The following is a 20,920-nucleotide window of genomic DNA, read 5'->3' as shown; positions in this document are numbered from 1 at the left end:
GGCATTCAGTTTCTTTTGTAAATGCTAAAATACATAAATTCCTGTTTCTATTTGTGTCCCACAGGAATAAACTAAAGACTTACTTATTTTATTCCTGATTTTATATTTTAAAATATCAGTTTCAATTTGTCATATATCATTCTATAAAAATAAAATAAAATGCTTTGTTTGTTTCTGCATTTTGCTGATCAATAAGTTGTTTATAAACTAAGAATTTTGTGTACATTTAATTTATAAACCTTATTTGAAAATATAATGACGAGGTGTCTAATGTCTACTTTGTTTTCAGATCTTACATTTCATTTGATATACTTAGAAGAGTATTATCACAGTATTTTGGATATGATGTGTTTTATGTACTGAATATTACAGACATTGATGACAAGGTATTTTGTTAGCACTCTATCGCATGAAACTTGATTTGTTTTACCTTCCAGTAGCATATAATTTAACATTGTGATAACTGCAATGTTAAAGTTGAAAAAATAAATGTAAATATTGTATATTTTATATAGCATATTTGAAAGAGATTTATGGAGTGATTTAAAATTCCCCAAACATTGAAGTATGTGCTGGAGTTCAGCATCAGTTGTTGGCCTTGCTTATGTGTTTACATGGAAGAAAGTTGCAGAATGTGTTGAAAGTTTCAGTCACTTTCCTTCAGAATGTTATCTGCCACACAATTCTGGTGATGATATACCACATTGTTTTTAATGGTAGTATTGTTGATTTTCTTTTTAGTTAATTACAAGTGTTATGGAGTACCAAAAAACAATCTTGTTTGATGTTGCATTTTTCAGACTTCTTTCAACACACACACACGCACACATTGGTATAGTAAGATCCAAGACCCTTGGCCACAGCCCATTAAAGGTAACATTGTTAACAAAAGTATTGTTGTGTTCTCACTAAGGTAAGGGCTTATTGAAATCGGCATCTCATGGACGATTCATAGTGTTAGAGAAAAATGAATCACCTATAATCCTTAATAGTGTTGAACACTACATTTCAATTTTCAGAAAATGAAGGAAAATAAAATAGTAATAGTCATATAGTACAAGGAATCCACTGGCTTTTGCTGCACTGGCCAAAAAAAAAATCCAAGTAGATAAGAAATTGCAAATTATTTGCCTCCCTCTCACATAGGTAATTATCCAGTTAACCTTTTGAATTTATTCAAACCATCAGCCTCAACTACCTATGAAGGCAACCTATTCCAGCAATCAATGACTTGTTGGCTAAAAGAAAATTTTCTACAACCTAGTCTAAACCTCTTCCCCTGTAATTTGCTTTGTGCCTCTGGGTTTTGGAATTCTCTATAACAGTGAAAATTCCATTTTCATTCATTTTACTAACTCCTCTCAAAACCTTATAAACCTCAGTCAGGTCACCTCTAAGGTGTCTGATTGCCAAGCTCTATAGCCACATAATCTGAATCTTTCCTTGTATTTATAATTAGAGAATGAAATGTTCACAAGTGTCAGGATTCGTAGATGATGTGACTCATAGATGATTGAGAGAGTGATTAATAACAGTTGTTCACCAGTGCTGCTTCAGGGATGGTCAGATAAGTGCCAACTACATTTTAATGCTGCAAAACACATAGTTTTATATTTTGAAAATAACTCCAAATATAGGCCTTTCTTGTTCAATCATAAAAATGATTGAACAAGAAAGGGATTTGTGAGTATAGTCAGATGTAGATGATAGAGAAATAAAAGGGTCATTGAGGCTTACTGCATACATTCTCTCAGGTATGACAAGCTAGGGCTTGCTACCTCAGAGTCCAAAACACTGATGGAACTAATAGTCAGATGACACTCATGAGTCAAGTAGACTGAATTTTGGTGCAGTCCAGTTGTTCTGCAAAAACGAAATCCTCTGCTTACACCTTCACAGTTGTAGGACTGTTAGCAACCCTTGGTATAACCCCCCTCCCCCCACGTCTAAGTTCTAAAACACTAATCTGGTATGCTGGAGGACCATTCAGATGTGAACCAATGTAGTAGTAGTGGCATCTGATGCAAGGAAGCAAGTGTTATGTATCATTAGCCAAAAAAAAAAATTTCACACAACCATTCCCTCTAAATATTTGTCCAGTTCCTCCTTAAATTTATTTAACCTATCAACTTCCACAACCACAGATGGGAGTTTGTTCCAGCAATTAACCACCCACCGGCTAAAGGCAAATTTCCACACATCTATTCTACCTCTGTCTTTCCTTAATTTGAATTTATGTCCCCTTAGGTTTGTAATCTGAACAAGTGGGTGCCTCCGTAGATAGGAGGGCAGAAGCAGCAGTGCGTAGCACACGCACTGCTGCTCCTGCAGTGTGTAGCACACGCTTCTTGATCAGACTGGGATTCAAGCCTGTGACCACCAAATATGGAGGATGCGGAAAGGTCAGGGAATGACCACCACATATGGCCTTAGTTGCTAATGCTCCTAAAAACCAAAATAACAAACAACAACAACAACAACAACTGAACAAGTGGAAGAATCCCATCAGAATTCAGCATGCTTAACCCATTCAAGGCCTTATACACCTCAATCAAATCACTGCGCAGGTGCCTAGTCTCCAGCCACTGCAATTTGCAGAACTTAAACCTCTCTTGATAAGAGGATCCCTTTATTCCCCTCACCAATCTTGTTGCCCTTCTCTGTACAAGCTCAAGCAAATTTACATCATTTCCTAAAATGAGGCCTCCAGACCTGTATACAGTACTCAAGGCATAGCCTGACCATTGCCTTATACAGAGGAAAAATCACCTCCTTTTCCCTACTAGCAAAATTCCTTTATATCATTGACAAAACCCCATGACCTGCCCTGGCAGCCTGTCTGCATTGCTCAGAAAACTTCATATCTGCCTGCACAATTACTCCCAGGTCCTTTTTCATTTTTTACCACCTTAAGTGTAGTACCACACAGTTGATACGTTTCTCTGGGGTTACTTCTACCAATATGCAGTACTTTGCTTTTGTCAAGGTTAAACTTTAGTTGCCACTTCTTAGCCCATCTGCCCAAATTTTCTAGATCCTGTTGCAGTAGCACACTGCCATTACTGTCATTAACAACCCTGCCAACCTTTGTATCATCTGCAAACTGCGACACTAAGCCTGATATACCTTCATCAATATCATTGATAAATATACAAAACAACAGTGGACCCAACAGCGAACTCTGTGGGACTCCACTAATAATATTAGTCCACAAAGAGCAGCACCCATTGATTACCACCTTCTGTCTTCTCCTACTCAACCATCCTTTTATCCGTTGTAGCAACTTACCCTTAATACCATTCTGCTCCAATTTGTACAGTAGTCTTCCATGTACAAGGCCGACTGGGGTAGCTGGGTGGGTAAAGTGCCTGCCTGGCAACCCAAAGGTCGCGGGTTTGATTCCCGCCTCGGGCTTGGATCAAAGTACTGCAAAAAAATCTTGGGAGGTGCATTATACCCACAGAAGCCTATGCGCCAACAACTACCAAAAAAAAAAAAAAAAAAATCCATGTACAACATTGTCAAAAGCTTTCCTGAAATCCAAGTAAATGATATCAAAATTATTTTTTGCATCTAGTTCATTTGTAACCACATCATAATATCCTATCAAATTTGTCAGACAAGACTTTCCCTTAACAAACCCATGCTGTGTCTGAATTATTGCTGCAGTCTTGTCTAGATGATTCTGCAATGCATCTTTAACCAGTGACTCCATTATTTTACCCGGAACAGAAGTTAAACTAGCTGGTCTGTAATTACTCACGTCACCCTTTATGAATGAAGGGATCGTCTTACCAAAAGTGGCTTAAGTTCTGCAAATTGCTGTGGCTGGAGACTAGGCACCTGTGCAGTGATTTTATTGAGGTGTATAAGGACTTGAATGGGTTGCACATCTCCAGTCCGTGGGGACCTCCCCTGAGTCCAAGTATGCTCTCATAATTATGGCTAAGCGTTTGCTTCTTTTGCCGCCTCCTTTAATATAACTGGATAGATCCCATCCACCACAGGTACCTTTCTTATGTTAAACTTCAATTTCTCCTCCACTTTGCTCTCAGAGCGAACCTATCAGTTATTACAAAATCATTAAGCACCCTGCTATAATTTGATAATCTTCTAAACCTTGAACAATATTTCTTAATAGGTATGAAACTTTTAGCAGCTTCCACGATTGATCCCACTGTACAGAATTTAAAAACTTTCTGAGACCACTGTACTCACCTTTACAGAAGCAAAATCCCTCTCCTTTACCCCTGATTGCAATTATATCTTTAAGTAAATCTCAGCACCTCCGTAGCCAGGTGGGAAGGAGCAGCAGTGTGTAGCACACGCTTCTTGATTAGACCGGGGTTTGATCCCGTCACCACCAAATACGTAGGATGTGGAAAGGTCAAGGGAATGACCACCGCATATTCCCGGAGAAATATGGCCTTAGTTGCTAATGCTCCTAAAAACCAAATAACAACAAGTAAATCCCACAGTACACTGTGATCACTGCCACCTAGTAGCTCCTTTATCTACAAATTCTTAACACACAAATGATCACTGCTGATAACCAGATCAAGGGTATTGCCCTCTCTGATTGCCTCTCGAACATGCTGCTGCAGAAAACAATCATCCAATAAATCCACAAAAGTCTTACTAGTGTGCGAGTGACCAACCCATTCCAGTCAATATCTGGGAAGTTAAAATCCCCCATTATAAGACATTCTGATTTACAATACCAATCTATTTCTCTGTACAATTGTTCATTGTACTCCAGAATCCAGTGCATCTAGTTGATACAGATTAGTGGAGTCCCACAGGGTTCGGTGTTGGGTCCACTGTTGATTTGTATATTTATCAATGATATTGATGAAGGTATATCAGGCTTAGTGTCGAAGTTTGCAGATGATACAAAGGTTGGCAGGGTTGTTAATGACAGTAATGGCAGTGTGCTACTGTAACAGGATCTAGAAAATTTGGCCAGGTGGGCTGAGAAGTGGCAACTGAAGTTTAACAAATGCAAACAAATGCATATGGGTAGAAGTAACCCCAGAGAAATGTACCAACTGTGTGGTACTACACCTAAGATGGTAGAAAATGATTGCTAAAGAGAGTCAGCGCCCTCTCTTTAAAAATGTAAGCAGGGATCGAGGTGTGGTGTCCACACTACATAGAGGAATGCTGATCTTCTCTGTCACTAGGCAATATTGGGTGGTAGATTACTGATCAACTAATGCAATATACCACATTTTGCATATTGGAGGTTTGAAGCCATGAAACCTATGTTTAGTCTCCAGAGCAAAGTTCCAGTTGTCCCCATCATTTTCATCAAGTAATATGATTGGTCTTTTGAAGTTATGGTGGGCATCATGGTGAGACTCTTCCTTGCATCTTGAGGGCACAGCTTTAAAATGGTGTTTGCAGGTCAACAGCTAGATAGAGCACCAGAGCGAACCTATTGGTAACTCTCCAGGAGGTATCCAGATCAACTCAACTGGTGTATAATTCTGCTGCCTCTATTCTGCCAGGTAGTGGGTAGTGGGAGTTTGAGTAATGTGTATTGTGGGGGGGGGCATTCTTGAAGCCATGTTATGTCAATCAGCTCGGTATATATTGCTGTGTGTATGCCATATCAAAACATTTCATTACTTCATACAGTGTGACCTCCTCCTAGTTTTTCTTTATCTGCTGAATTCATCATAAATAGTCAAAATAATAGAACAAACTTATCTGCAAAAAGATCTTGACCTTCCAAACTTTCCTCATTAATTTTACACCTATATATGGATAGTTCTAATCTTGGTGATGTCCATTTCTACTTACAGTCTGCCAGGCTCGCTTACTGTTTCTGATAGAATCTCAGACACTACTCATATCATTTGCCCTAACTTTTTGCCATACAATTCCTTTCACTTCAAAGGTGATATTTGTCCATATGTCCACTCTGACTTAATAATTTGGAATCTCCTCTCCAAGACTTAATAATTTGGAATCTCCTCTTTTTGATCTTTGCTGGCTTAAAATCTCACAACCCCACTCTGTTATTCCTCTGTTGTTCTTCCAACCCCACTAATCCCTTGTATCTCTTTGACTTCCTTTCTCTAAAATTCAACTTAATTTCTGGAGAGATTTGAAGCCAGAGAAGATTGAAAAGAGGAGATTCAAATTATTACTAAGCCTTTGAGAGGTAATATCAGAGTGGACATGTGTGCAAATACCACAGTTGAAGTGAAAGGAATAGTATGGCAAAAAGTTAGGGCAAATGAGATAAGTAGGTGTTTGAGGCAACTGATAACTATGATTCTACCATTGAGATAATTTTCCATGGTGATTTTTTTTACTTTCACAACTCCGGCTAGCAAGATGCGGAGGCTTTTGCAATTATTAATGACCCCCAGATTGTTCATTTACTTACCAGAATATTGACAATTCTTCTTTTCTTTGGTGGAATTACTGTTTTAAATCTTCTGATGTCAATGTTTTCTCAGATTGTTTCAGTGAAATTATTCTTGTATGGGTAAAATCCTTTATTCCACACTCCACCTGAAAATGTCATCCTTAAAATCTTCTTCTTGGCGCCTCTGTAGCCAGGTGGGCAGGAACAGCAGTGTGTAGCACACGCTTCTTGATTAGACTGGGGTTCGAGCCCATGACCACCAAATATGGAGGATGCAGAAAGGTCAGGGAATGACCACCGCATATCCCCTGAGCAATATGGCCTTAGTTGCTAATGCTCTAAAACACAAATAACAACAACAATAACAACAACTTAAAATCTTAAGGAAAATCACCTTAAAATCTTGTTCTTTTTCTAAACCATTTTCATTAAAAGTGCTAAGGCAGCCGAAGATAAGAATGTTGCATATTGCAATTGGCTCACATCGAAAACTCCAGGTTTATTTCTGCCTACACTAAAGCTTGCAGCAATTTAAAACAGTTTTCAATAAACCTAAACTTTGTACAGGATAAGAATAGAAAACTTGCTTCTTGCCCAAATAGTTGAGCATTCTGGTCATTTGTCAAATTTATTGGCCACAACTTTTACCCATCTATACTCCCACCTCTGTTAAAACCTGATGGTTTTATTGCCTCCCCATACTATTCACAGTACACTCCACTCAGTGCCTCCTCTGATCTTTTGTCAAAAGGATGTCAGAAGAACCTTAATGCCAAGAAAACTCCAGATCCTGGTGATGTTTCTCCACTTGTTCTCAAAACCTGTGTTCCTTACCACAATTCCCTCTAAGCTGCGTGCATGTGTAGCCGCACATTGATTTCTATGAAGTTGCACAGGTACTTTTACTTCCTGTGCACACAGCTGCCATACTAGATGGCGACAGGAGTATTAGTGGAAGAATGGATATAGGAAGTGGGGGGGGGGATAGCTCATGCCATAAGATTTGCTATTGCATGACATGTTCCCACATCTTTTATATACAAATACATAGTGCATTGCAAATACATGGTGCATAGTGAAAAGTTATATGTGTTGATTTTTATTTATATGAAAAAATTATTACATTACAAATATATAAAGGACTGTAGCGGTTGTAGTTTATATTATGTTTTTAAGGTAAGTTTATTGTTATATAAATAATATAAATACCATATAATAGGGAAGGTCAGCATTTTTACATTCCGTCCACTCAACCACTCACATACACAGTATGTGTGGGGATAGAGTGTATAAGGAATGTATTGCAATTGTGAAAATTTTCGAAGTCGAGTTTTTTACATATTAATTTTTACTAATTAATATGTAAAAATATGTGGGCAGAATGTCAATGGATCTACTGATCTGGACTTTTTTTTATGTATAATCAAAAACGTTTAGTATTACTTAATATTTTATTAAAGAAGGTAAAATATGAAAAATTAAACTTTTTTTAAAATTTTTATAAACTATTTTAATAATGCATTAAAAATTTGTGATTTTTCCTAATATTTTATAATAACTTCATTTACAAAATACAGAGAATTAATAAAATTCTTTAATTTTAAAAATTTTTCAGATAAAAAATGTCCAGGTGCCTCCGTAACCAGGTGGGAAGGAGCAGCAGTGCATAGCATACGCTTCTTGATTAGACCGGGGTTCGAGCCCATCACCACCAAATACAGAGGATGCGGAAAGGTCAGGGAATGACCACCGCATATCCCGGAGCAATATGGCCTTAGTTGCTAATGCTCCTAAAAACCAAATAAACAACAACAACAAAAAATGTCCAAATGAAAAACTGAAGACGTAAATACTGTAAATAAAAAAACTTGCAAAACATTTAAAAAGAAATTACTTTTAAAACAAATTGATGCTGAAATTCCATCGTCAAGCAAAAAGCAAAGCCTAAAACTAGGAGATATTTTTCGATACAATGAAGAAAATGGTGTCGTCTTGTGTACTTTTTTTTTGCAGACGCAAAAGTTGCAGGAGAATTTAGTACAAGAAGAAAATGGGAAGAATGGAAACAAGATTATTTAAAATGACATCTAAGTCAGAAGATACATATAGATGCAGTTACCAAGTTATGTAATCTGAAAAAAGGTGGAATTTTAAGTATTTTGATGGAAACTGTAGAAGTACGTAACATAAAAAAGGAAAGAAGTGAACGATTGAAATAAAATTTTGATATGGTTATGGTTTTAATTAATGACGTGATATTAGCCATAAAAATTAATGCATCAATGAACTTTGTACAAGACATTCATGAATACGTGGAAAAATTTATAGATATACCTAAAAATTGGAGAAGCAAAAATTATTTATTTGAATTTGTTGAATGTATAAATTCTGTTCTCATAAAAAATATCCTGAACAAAACGTACTGATATTTCAGTATAAAAAGTATTAATTTTGTATTTTAAATTTCATGTGAAAAATTAAACATATTACAAAACAGTATTTGGAGGTATTTTGAAGCTTACAAACTGTGACAGTATGTCCATTTTAGAAAAAATAAAACTTTTTTATAACATATATAATCTTGATATTTAAAAGATGGTAATGTTCATGTCAGGTGGAGCAAGTGTTATGCTTGGAAGGAAAAATGGAGTAGCAGCAATTCTCAAAAAGGAAATATTACATCTATCTAAACAACATTGTGTTGCACACTGAGAAGATTTAGGATTGGACGAGACATGAAAAAATGTATCTATTATGCAAGATATAGAGACGTTGCTTAGAACTGTATACACAATGTTTAGCAGGTCTAGCTTAAAAAAAAGGAAAATTAGAAGAACTAGCCCAGCTTACAGAAGTTGTTGTATCTTTTAGACCATTAAATGAAGTCAGTTGGTTATCCAGACATTTTGCAGTTGATGCTTTAGTAAAAAAATTATGAAATATTAATCAAATATTGCAATGAGCAGGTTAATGAATGTAATGATCCTATTAGTAAATACTGTTTACAAATTTTGACAAATTCACAATATCATGTGGCATTAATTGCGCTCAATGATTTATTAGGAGAGCTTGCATCATTTGCAAATATCTACAAAAAAGTTGTTTAAACATTATTGATGCACATCAATATGTTAAAGCTAAAATAAACAAATTAAGAAGTCAATATCTTGGAAAAAATATTTTCTGGAGTGAAAATGTGAAAGAAGTATTATCAAAATTCAAAGTGATGTTTACACTGCAGCTATAAAATCACTTTATGAAACATGTATGTGATCACTTAGATAACAGATTTTCTGATGATGAATTAAACGATTGGAAAGTATTTGATATTAATGCTATCGCAAATGAAAGCAATAATTTTGACTTTTGGAAACTTAATGTCATATGCCTTGCAAAAAAAATATTCACGATTTATTACAAATATCGAAAGTGATGTTATTTCTAAAATATCAGAAGAATATTCAGAATTAAAATTTATAATTGCCAGGTATGTCTGCCAGGGGCAAAAGTTGATGACGTAGAGCAGATATCATGTTTTAAGGGCTCAAAAGGTGATATTGTTGAACAAGTTTTCACTAATGATATTAAGAGTGGGAGACCGGCGGAATTACTTAACAAGTAAAGGTCGATGCTGAAAAAAAGCCGTGAATTAGGGTTGAATTTGAAAGTGTCTGCAGTTCTGCCCAGACACGATAGGTCCTGAGACAGTTTTTAAATTCTATACGGTGGGATCGATTCGGCCCTGGAAAGATTGTGCAAGGCTCAAGAGGTAGAATTTTTTCAGCCTGGTCTGTACTCGTTAACAGGAGAGACTGCTTCTACAGGGATGGGATACACTGAAATAGAAAGGGTGCAAGAATATTTGCTGATGCTATTGAGGCAATGTTAGGTGGGTCGGAAAACTGCTAGCTTAGGGGGATACAAGGACTAATAGATTAACAGTAGTCACTGGCAGTGGTGAAAGTAATTCTATTGCACTGCTTCTATTGGAATGAGCAGCAGCCTGGAAAACCAGATGCAAAGTATTTCAAGGACTGCTGGGAGTCGTGGTAAAAGTAAACACATGGGTTGTGTTAAGGTAGCTAAGAATAGGAACAGGTGCATGTATACTTGTGTGTACACCAATGCTAGGAGTTTGGTAAATAAATTTGATGAATTTTGAGGTATTGCTCTAAACATCAAAGGCAGTTATTGTTGGGATATCAAGAGACGTGATGCACACAGATATAAGGAATGCAGAACTGGAAGTTGGGGAGTACAATGTGTACAGGAAAGATTAGAGGAAAGGAGGAAGGGTTATGCTTTTAGTTAAGAAACACCTAAAATCCAAGGAAGTAAAGCCAGTCGACATCGCTGGACAGTGCAGTGTCGAGTCAGTTTGGTGGGACATAAGCATTGGGAGATCAAAATTGAGAGTATGAGTGTGTTATAGGCCTAATGACTGATGAGTATAATAAGAAACTGTACAGGGAAATAAAGTGGGCCAGTAAATCAGAGAGTCTTATAATGGGGGATTTTAATTTCCAGGACATTGGCTGGAATTTGTGGGTTGGTCACTCCCACAGTAGCAAGGCTTTTGTGGATTTATTGGATGATTGTTTTCTACATCAGCATGTTTGGGAGGCAACTAGAGGGAGTAATACACTTGATCTGATTATTAGTAGTGATTCTTCATGCATTAAGAATCTTGAGGATAAAGAAACACTAGGTGGCAGTGATCACACTGTGCTGAAGTGGGATTTACTCAAAGAGGTAACTACCATCAGGGGTAAAGGGAATGGTTTTTGCTTTCGTAAAGGCGACTATGGTGCCCTGAGACAGTTTTTAAAGTTTATAGAGTGGGACCAACTGATGATGATGTTACCAACAGCAAATTCAAAATGGGAGGCATTCAAAGAATTAATCTTGGAAGCTACTAGGCTTTACATACCAACTATGATATATTGTTCAAGGTTTAGGCCTAAATGGATGTCAGATAAACTAATGAGACATGTGGCAGAGAAGAAAAATGCATGGGATACATATAAGGACATATAAGCTGGTCTGTAACCAAGTCACAAAGGAGATTAGGCAGGCAAATGCAGATTATGAGAAATCTTTGGCAAAGGATGCAAAGAAAAACAGCAAAGAGTTCTTTACCTATGTAAACTCTAGAAGAAAAGGGATGAATCAGATTTGTCCACTGGATATTTATGGTTCAACTGTTGATGATCCTGCTCAGGTGGCTAACAAACTAAATGAGTATTTTGCATCTACATTCACACATGAGGAGTTATTCAGGGAGGGGAATGCCAGAGGTGAATTAAACTCTGACAGTGAGCTAGATGATTTGTAATAACTGAGAGGAAAGTGGAGGAGAAATTGTTGAAGATAAACAAAAAAGGCACCCAGGGTGGATGTGATCTATCCAGTTACATTAAAGGAAGCAGCAAAGTAAGTAAGCAAACACTTAGCCATAATTATGAGAGCTTCCTTGGACTCAGGGGAGGTACCCATGGACTGGAGATGTGCAAATGTGATCCTAATTCACAAAGGAGGATCAAAGTGTGACAAAAGTAATTATAGACTTGTTAGTTTAACTTCTGTTCCAGGGAAATCAATGGAGTCACTGGTTAATGAAGCACTGCAGGATTATCTAGACAAGACTTCAGTTATAGCTCTGACACAGCATGGTTTTGTTAAGGGGAAGTCTTGTCTGATTTCCCGTTAACAAAAAGAATCTGATTGGATACTATGTTGTGGTCACAAAGGAACTGAATGCAGTGAATAACTTTGATATCATATATTTGGATCTTAGAAAGGCTTTTGATAATGTTGCACATGGAAGACTGCTGCACAAATTGGAGCAGTGTGGCATTGGTGGCAAATTGCTGCTATGGATAAAGGGATGGTTGAGTGGGAGAAGACAGAGAGTGGTAATCAATGGACACTGCTCTTCATGGACTAATGTTACTGTGCTGACAGATATGAAGTTTTCTGAGCAGTGCAGATGGTCTGCTGTCTCAATGATATACAGGAATTTTTCTAGCAGGGATAAGGAGGTGATTATCTCCTTGTATAAGGCAATGGTCAGGCCACAACCATTACTGTACTGTATACAGGTCTGTAGGCCTCATTTTATGAAGGATGTAGAGCTGTTGGAACGAGTACAGAGAAGGGCAACAAGATTAGTGAATAGAACGAATGGTCACTCTTATTAAGAAAGGCTTAAGTTTTGCAGATTACAGTGTCTGGAGACTAGGTCCCTGCGAGGTGATCTGATTGAGGTGTATAAAGCTTTGTATGGTTTGAGCATGCTCAATGTTGATGGGATTCTTCCTCTTGCGCAGAATAATCACCTGAGAGTCCATAAATTGAAATTGAGGAAAGACATTTGTAGGATATATGTGCGCATGTTTGCCTTTTGCCAGCAGGTAGTTTATTGGTGGAACAGACTTCCATCTTTTGTTGTGGAAGGTGATAACCTAAATAAATTTAAGGCTGAGGTGGACAGGTATTTTAAACGAACGGAGGGGTGAAATGGGAGCCGTTTTTTTTTTTGGGTGATGCTGCATAAGCTTGCTTTCTTGCATCGTATGCCTCTACTAATGCTAATGTTATGAGTCAGTGAGACTGTCTCATCTGCCTGTACAAACAATCATACGCACAGTAGTACTGTATTGTATAGGCCCATGGTTTGAATTCCCATGCTTATGAATGTTTAGCATTTATTTATTGCTATTAATGTTCATATTTTTGGATTAGTAGTAGTAGTGGCATGTGATGCAAGAAAGCAAGTGTATGAGCTTATGCAGCATCAGCCAAAAAAAAAAAAAAATCACACCATTCCCTCCAAATGCCTGTCCAGTTCCTCCTTAAATTTATTCAACCTATCAACTTCCACAACGACAGATGGAAGTTTGTTCCAGCAATTAACCACCCTCTGGCTAAAGGCAAATTTCCGCACATCTATTCTACATTTGTCCTTTCTTAATTTGAATTTATGCCCCCTTAGGTTCGTAATCTGAACAAGTGGAAGGATCCCATCAGAATTCAGCGTGCTCAACCCATTCAAGGTCTTATACACCTCAATCAGATCACCGCACAGGTGCCTAGTCTCCAGCCACTGCAATTTGCAGAACTTAAGACTCTCTTGGTAAGAGGATCCCTTCATTCCCCTCACCAATCTTGTTGCCCTTCTCTGTACACGCTCAAGTAAATCTACATCCCTCCTAAAATGAGACCTCCAGACCTGTACGCAGTACTCAAGGCGTGGCCTGACCATTGCCTTATACAGAGGGACAATCACCTCCTTCTCACTGCTAGCAAAATTCCTATTTATCCTTGACAAAACCCCATGACCTGCCCTGGCAGCCTGTCTGCATTGCTCAGAAAACTTCATATCTGACTGCACAATTACTCCCATGTCTTTTGCATTTTCTAGCACCTTAAGTGTAGTACCACACAGTTGGTACGTTTCTCTGGGGTTACTACTACCAATATGCAGTACTTTGCATTTGTCAAGGTTAAACTTCAGTTGCCACTTCTTAGCCCATCTGCCCAAATTATCTAGATCCTGTTGCATTAGCACACTGCCATTACTGTCATTAACAACCCTGCCAACCTTTGTATCATCTGCAAACTTCGACATTAAGCCTGATATACCTTCATCAATATCATTGATAAATATACAAAACAACAGTGAACCAAACACCGAACCCTGTGGGACTCCACTAATAACATTAGTCCACGAAGAGCAGCACCCATTTATTACCACCCTCTGTCTTCTCCCACTTAACCATCCTTTTATCCATTGTAGCAACTTACTCTTAATACCATTCTGCTCCAATTTGTACAATAGTCTTCCATGTGCAACAGTGTCAAAAGCTTTCCTGAAATCCAAATATATGATATCAAAATTATGTTTTGCATCCAGTCCCTTTGTAACCACATCATAATATCTTATCAAATTTGTCAGACAAGACTTTCCCTTAAGAAACCCATATGGTGTCTGAATTATTGCTGCAGTCTTGTGTAGATGATCCTGCCATGCATCTTTAACCAGTGACTCCATTATTTTACCCGGAACAGAAGTTAAACTAACTGGTGTGTAATTACTCGTGTCACCCTTCGATCCCCCTTTGTGAATTGGAGATACATTTGCACATCTCCAGTCCGTGGGAACCTCCCCTGTCCAATGATGCTCTCATAATTATGGCTAAGGGTTTGCTTAGTTGCTTTGCCATCTCCTCTAATATAACTGGATAGATCCCATCCACCCCAGGTGCTTTTCTTATGTTTAACTTCAACAATTTCTCCTCCACTTTGCTCTCAGTTATTACAAAATCATTAAATATCCTGCTACAATTTGATAACCTTCTGCCATTATTAAACCTTAATAATTCCTTGTGTGTGAATGTAGATGCAAAACACTCATTCAGTTTGTTTGCTATCTGAGCAGGATCATCAACAGTCGAACCATCGATGTTCAAGTGGACCAATCAGATTCATCCCCTTCCTTTTAGAGTTTATATAAGTAAAGAAATCCTTGCTGTTTTTCTTAGCATCTTTTGCCAAGGATTTCTCGTAATCTGCCTTCGTCTGCTTAACCTCTTTTGTGACCTGATTAAAGACTAGCTTATATCTGCCATAGGCTTCTGAGTCACTTGATAAATTATATGCATCCCATGCATTTTTCTTCTTTGTTACGAGTCTCATTAGTTCATTAGATAATCATTTTGGCCTAAACTTTGAACAATATTTCTTATTAGGTATGAAACTTTTAGTAGCTTCCACAATTAATTCCTTGAATGCTTCCCATTTAGAATTTACTGTTGGTAACATCGTCAGTTGATCCCACTGTACAGAATTTAAAAACTGTCGGAGACCACTGTACTCACCCTTATGGAAGCAAAAACCCTTTCCATTACCCATGATGGTAATTAAATCTTTAAGTAAATCCCACATCGGTATACTGTGATCACCGCTGATGACCAGATCAAGAGTATTACTTTCTCTGGTTGCCTCTCGAACATGCTACTGCTGTAAAAAACAATCATCCAATAAATCCACAAAAGTCTGACTCGTGTGTGAGTGACCAACCCACAAGTTCCAATCAATATCTCTGAAGTTAAAATCTCCCATTATAAGACATTCCGATTTACTAGCCCACTCTATTTCTCTGTACAATTGTTCATTGTACTCATTCAAGTCATTAGGCCTATAACACACTCCTACTCTTATTTTTGCTTTCGCAGTGCTTATATCACACCAAACTGACTCGACAGTGCACTGTTCATCTATATCAACTGGATGCACTTCTTTTGATTTTATGTTTTTCTTAATTAACAGCATAACACCTCCTCCCTTTCTATCCTGTCTATCCTTTCTGTACACATTGTACTCCCCCAAATTCCAGTTCAGCATTCCTTATATCTGTGTGACACCACATCTCTGCTATCCCAACAATATCCACCTTTGATGTCTTGACCAACACTTCAAATTCATTATTATGAGTCTGAACCCAGAGGCACAAATTTGTTGATATTTGATGCTTTGAAAAAAAAGAACTCATAAATCCAGGAACTCGTAAAGCAGGAACTGCCTGTATTTTAATCTTATCACTTTTAACACTACAGTTGTCAGTGTATTTAATTTTTACAACAAAATTTTATCCTGTCTTATTTTATTATGATTATGTTTTAATTTATGTTAATAAAGTTTCAGTCATATATGTTTGGTGAATTCCATTGAAGTTATTAGTCTGAACCCAGAGGCCGAAACCCAGAGGCCTATTTAAGAGCATTGGCAATTATTAAGTAGTTCTATTGTGTGGCAGAAGAAATTTAAATAAATTTTTGTTGACTAGTATATCTTTAAAAGTGATTAGTTAGTACTGCTCCAGCCTGTATTTCAGTGACCACTGATTTTATTAGACCTGTAAAGCCCAAAAATAAACAAAATTTGTGTTTCAACAGATTTTGAGGTAATGCTAGAGTAGATTTTAAAAACCATCACTGGAACATTTTATTACATTATAAGTATTGTTTTTATGTGTTTGTAGTTTTTAAAGTTCTTCTGTGACCTTGGTTTCATTAGTATTCTTGTTGTTGAAATGGATATAATCTTGCTATTTAAAATTCTTTTGATAACCATGTAAAAAATCTTTGTAGGAAGATTGAGTTTATTTTAGAATAGAGAAAAAATGTTCAATATTATATTATGGAAACACTGGTATTAATATATTTGTTTAACTAATATAAAACATTTTGTTTTAGATCATAAAGAGGGCTAGGCAAAATTATCTTATGCAGCAGTATGTATCAAATGACCACGAACTTCAGAAAATTACAAATGATATTCTCACTGCTCTTGATGTAAGTTGTATATTTTAGATAATAATATCAAAAAGCATTGTCTTTTCAAGATTATTGAGGAAAAAAATAAATATTATATTAAATTATTCTTGGGCTGGTTTTAGTATTTGTAATGATTTTTTGTGTGATATTTGTCTAAATTAATGATGTTACATTTTTCATATTAGGTATTTGCTCTTAATTTAATGGATTACTAAATATGCATATTAAATCCATGTAAGTTTTAAGTAGTGCTGTAATACAGAAATACTGCCCTGAAATTAGAATATGATAAAAACGTTTTGCACTCTCTGACAACTGAATGGATGAGCACACAAAAAATGAGACCTGTAAACTTTTCGGATTTTCATATTAGTAGTATTAATAGTGGCAAATGATGCAAGAAAGCAAGCTGATATGGCATCAGCAAAAAAAAAAAAAAAAAACATTTCACCTATTCATTCCTTCCAATAATTTATCTAGTTTTTCCTTGAATTTGTTTAAGTTATTCACTTCCACAACAACAGGTGGAAGTTTGTTCCAACAATCAACCACTCACTGGCTATTCTGCAACCATCCTTCCTCAGTTTGTATTTATGCTGAGCTGGACAGGTATTTGGAATGAACAGAGGGGTGAAATGGGAGCGTTTTTTTTTTTTTTTTTGGCTGATGCTGCATAAGCTTGCTTTCTTGCGTCATATGCCTCTACTAATGCTAATACTGTGCAACGTCATGTGTATAGTCTAAGAAAGAGAAAGGATCCCATCAGCATTGAGCTTGCTCAATCCATTCAAAGTCTTAAACTCCTCAATCAGATCACCTCTCAGGTGCCTAGTCTTCAGATGCTGCAATTTGCAGATCTGAATCCTTTCTTGGTGAGAGCACCCCCTTTGTTCCCCTCACCAATCTCATTGCCCTTCTCTGTACTCATTCCAGCAGCTCTTCATCCTTCCTAAAAGGAGGCCTCCAGACCTGTATGCAGTACTCAAGATGGGGCCTGACCATTGCCTTATATAATGGGATAGTCACCTCCTTATCACTACTAGCAAAATTCCTGTATATTATTGACAAAACCCCATGAGCCATCCTTGCAGCCTATCTGAACTGCTCAGAGAACTTCATACCTGTCTGCACAATAACTTTAGGTCATTTCATTTTCTACTACCATGAATATAGTACTACACAATTGGTATTTTACTCTTTGCATTTGTCAAGGTTAAACTTCAATTGCCATTTCTGAGCCCATCTGCCTAATTTTTGTAGATCCTGTTGTAGCAGTAGCATATTGTCATTAACCACCCTGCCAACCTTTGTATCATATGCAAATGTGGACATTAAACCTGATATGCCTTCATCAGTAACATTACTAAATTTATAAAACAGAAATGGGCCCAGCTCCAATGAGTACTGTCCTTTGTGGGACCTCCACTAATAACGTTATTCCACAAAGAACAGTGTCCACTGATAACCACTCTCTGTCTTCTCTCACTCAATAACTTTTTTATCCAAAACTGTAATGTCCTTAATGACACACTGCTTCAATTTGTACAGCAGAGTGCAATGTCTTTTATGTGCAAGTATCAAAAGCTTTCCTGAAATCCAAGTATGTGATATCAAAATTATGACCAGTTCCTTTGTGACTGCATTGTTGTATTCAGTCAAATCTGCCCATCTCCAGTTTGCCGGACTTCCCCAGTATTCAAAGATGCTGCCATAACTTTTGTTAAGGGTTTTCTTAGTTCCTTTGCTGCCTTCCTGAATATAATTGGATAGATCCCATCTGACCCATGTGCCTTTGTGTTTAATTTCATTTTCTTTTCCAATTTCCTCTCAATTATTACAAAATCGTTTAGCTCCCTGTTAGAGTTTGATAAACTTCTGGCATCCACTTTTTGAATTCCTCATGTGTGAATGTGTATGCAAAATACTTATTCAGTTTGTTAGCAACCTGAGCAGGATCATTCATGGTTGAATTATCAATATCATATCAAGTGGGCCAATGTGATTTATCCCCTTCCTTTTAGTGTTTACATAAGTCTTTGCTGTTTTTCTTTCATCCTTTGTGAAAGATTACTTGTAATCTGTTTTTGCTTGCCTGACCTCCTTTCTGACTTGATTTCAGACTAGTTTATATCTATCATAGATTTCTCTATCTTCTGATAATTTATACGCATCCCATGCATTTTTTTTCTCTACCATGTGTATCATTAGTTTATGTGACATTCAATTAGGTCTAAGCCTTCAATGGTATTTCTTAGTTGGCATGTAAAGCCTAGTATCTTCTATAATTATTTCCCTGTATTCCTCTCATTTAGTATTTCTTGTTGATAACATCATTAGTTAGTCCCACTGTTTGTTTGTTTCTTTGTTATTTGGTTTTTAGGAGCATTAGCAACTAAGGCCATATTGCTCCGGGATATGCGGTGGTCATTCCCTGACCTTTCCGCATCCTCTGTATTTGGTGGTCACGGGCTCGAACCCTGGTCTAATCAAGAAGCCTGTGTTATGCACTGCTGCTCCTTATGGCTACGGAGGCGCCAGTCCCACTGTATAGAATTTAAAGACTATCTGAGACCATTATAGTCTCCCTTAGAAAAGCAGAAATCTTTCCCTTTACCCTTGTTTGTAGCTACTTCTTTAAGTAAATCCCACAACAGTACATTATGATCATTGCCACTTAGTGGTTCATTTATTTGCAGATTCTTACTGCATGAATAATCACTGCTGATAATAAGATCAAGAGTAATTGCTCTCTCTTGTTGCCTTGCCTCTCTAACATGCTGCTGTAAAAAACAATCATCCAATAATTCCACCAAAGTCTTGCTAGTGTCTGAGTGACCAGTCTGCAAGTTCCAATTAATATCTGGAAAGTTATATTTCCCCCAAGACAATTTCATTCTGTAATTTCTGTACACATAGTACTTCCCATATTCAAATGCTGCATCCCTTATATCTAAATGAAACCATGTGTCTGATATCCCAACAATGACTGCATTTGATGACTTGACCAGCAGTTCAAATTCATCAAATTTATTTACTATGCTCCTAGCATTGGTGTATATGCACCTGGTGTTACTCTTAGTTATCCTAACACAGCCCATGTATATATTTATTTCATGATGATCCCTCCCTCACCCAGCAGTTCTTGAAACCCCAGAACTTTGCTTTCAATGCTGCTGCTCGTTTCAATAGAAGCAGTGCAAGAATCACTTTTGCCTCTGCATTGATAACATCAGCAAATAGTGTTGTACTCTTTCTATTTAATTGTATTCCATCCCTGTGGAAGCAGCCTCTTGTTAACAAGCACAGACCACACATTAAAATTTTATGCCATGAGGCTTGTACAGTCTGTCCATGGCATAATTGATTGACAAGGCTCTTATCATGTACTTTCTCCTATCATGTCTGTGCAGAATTGCAGACACTTTCAAATTAACCCTAACTTGTGACTTTTTTTTTTATCATTGATGCTGTACATGTTAAGTAATTCTGCAGTACCCCTACTCTTAAAGTCATTAGTGCCAACATGTGGAATAATATTACCTTTTGTGCCCTTAAAAGATGATATCTGCTCTACAACATCATCAATATTTGTTCTTGAGAGACATGCACTGGGCCTATTCCACCTATCCTTTTTGCATAATATATTTCCTGACAATAGAGTCACTAACAACAGCTGCACATTCTGCCTTGGGGGTTGCCGCTGTTGCCTGATGCACAAGTGTGAGCTCTGATTTTGAGTTGGGCAGCTGAAAGCTTGATAGTCCCCCATTTTAATTCCTTTGAGGGCATTCACCCTACTCATCAAGCTTTCATAAACTCTCATCAGAATGCTGAGATGGTGTCTAATTTCTTTAAACTCTCTGCACCGAACACACACAAGACATCCCTCTGGCTGTATCATATCCTGTTCCTGAGAGGTCCACAAACATTGCACAAGTAGTACATTTATTAGGCTGCGATTCTCCTACAAATCATGGCCTAATGATATGTACTATGAATCACGGCTGCGATTTGTAGGAGAATATCCCCTTCTGTTCTCACCCAAGCCACAGCACTCGCTATTTTGAGCCTGTTGTTTTGCTGCTCTAGGCTTGGGCATGATTTCTGTTTAAATTCACCATAATTGAGAATACTACACTAAACTGTAATAAATGACACTACTCTATTTGCCAGTATGCAACAATACGTATTTCATATTTCGTTA

The 20,920-nt window shown here is 37.2% G+C and overlaps 1 protein-coding gene across 2 annotated transcripts in view; it reads left to right on the top strand.

Moving 5' to 3' along the window:
- CysRS (cysteine--tRNA ligase, cytoplasmic) overlaps positions 1–20,920 on the top strand; it is a 340,710-nt gene that overhangs the window by 52,175 nt on the left and 267,615 nt on the right. The window contains exons 4-5 of one of the 2 annotated variants that reach the window (XM_090386775.1): positions 290–386; positions 16,636–16,734. In XM_090386775.1, the coding sequence (XP_090242901.1) occupies positions 290–386; positions 16,636–16,734 (196 nt within the window). The remainder of the gene's footprint in view (positions 1–289; positions 387–16,635; positions 16,735–20,920) is intronic. The other variant, XM_090386776.1, reaches the window with a different exon arrangement.

This window comes from Mastigoproctus giganteus, chromosome 12, assembly GCF_048544385.1.
Source record: "Mastigoproctus giganteus isolate SK-2022 chromosome 12, ASM4854438v1, whole genome shotgun sequence".
Lineage (NCBI taxonomy): Eukaryota > Metazoa > Arthropoda > Arachnida > Uropygi > Thelyphonidae > Mastigoproctus > Mastigoproctus giganteus.
The sequence above is the reverse complement of the archived record's forward strand: the minus strand, read 5'-3'. Positions and strand labels throughout refer to the sequence as shown.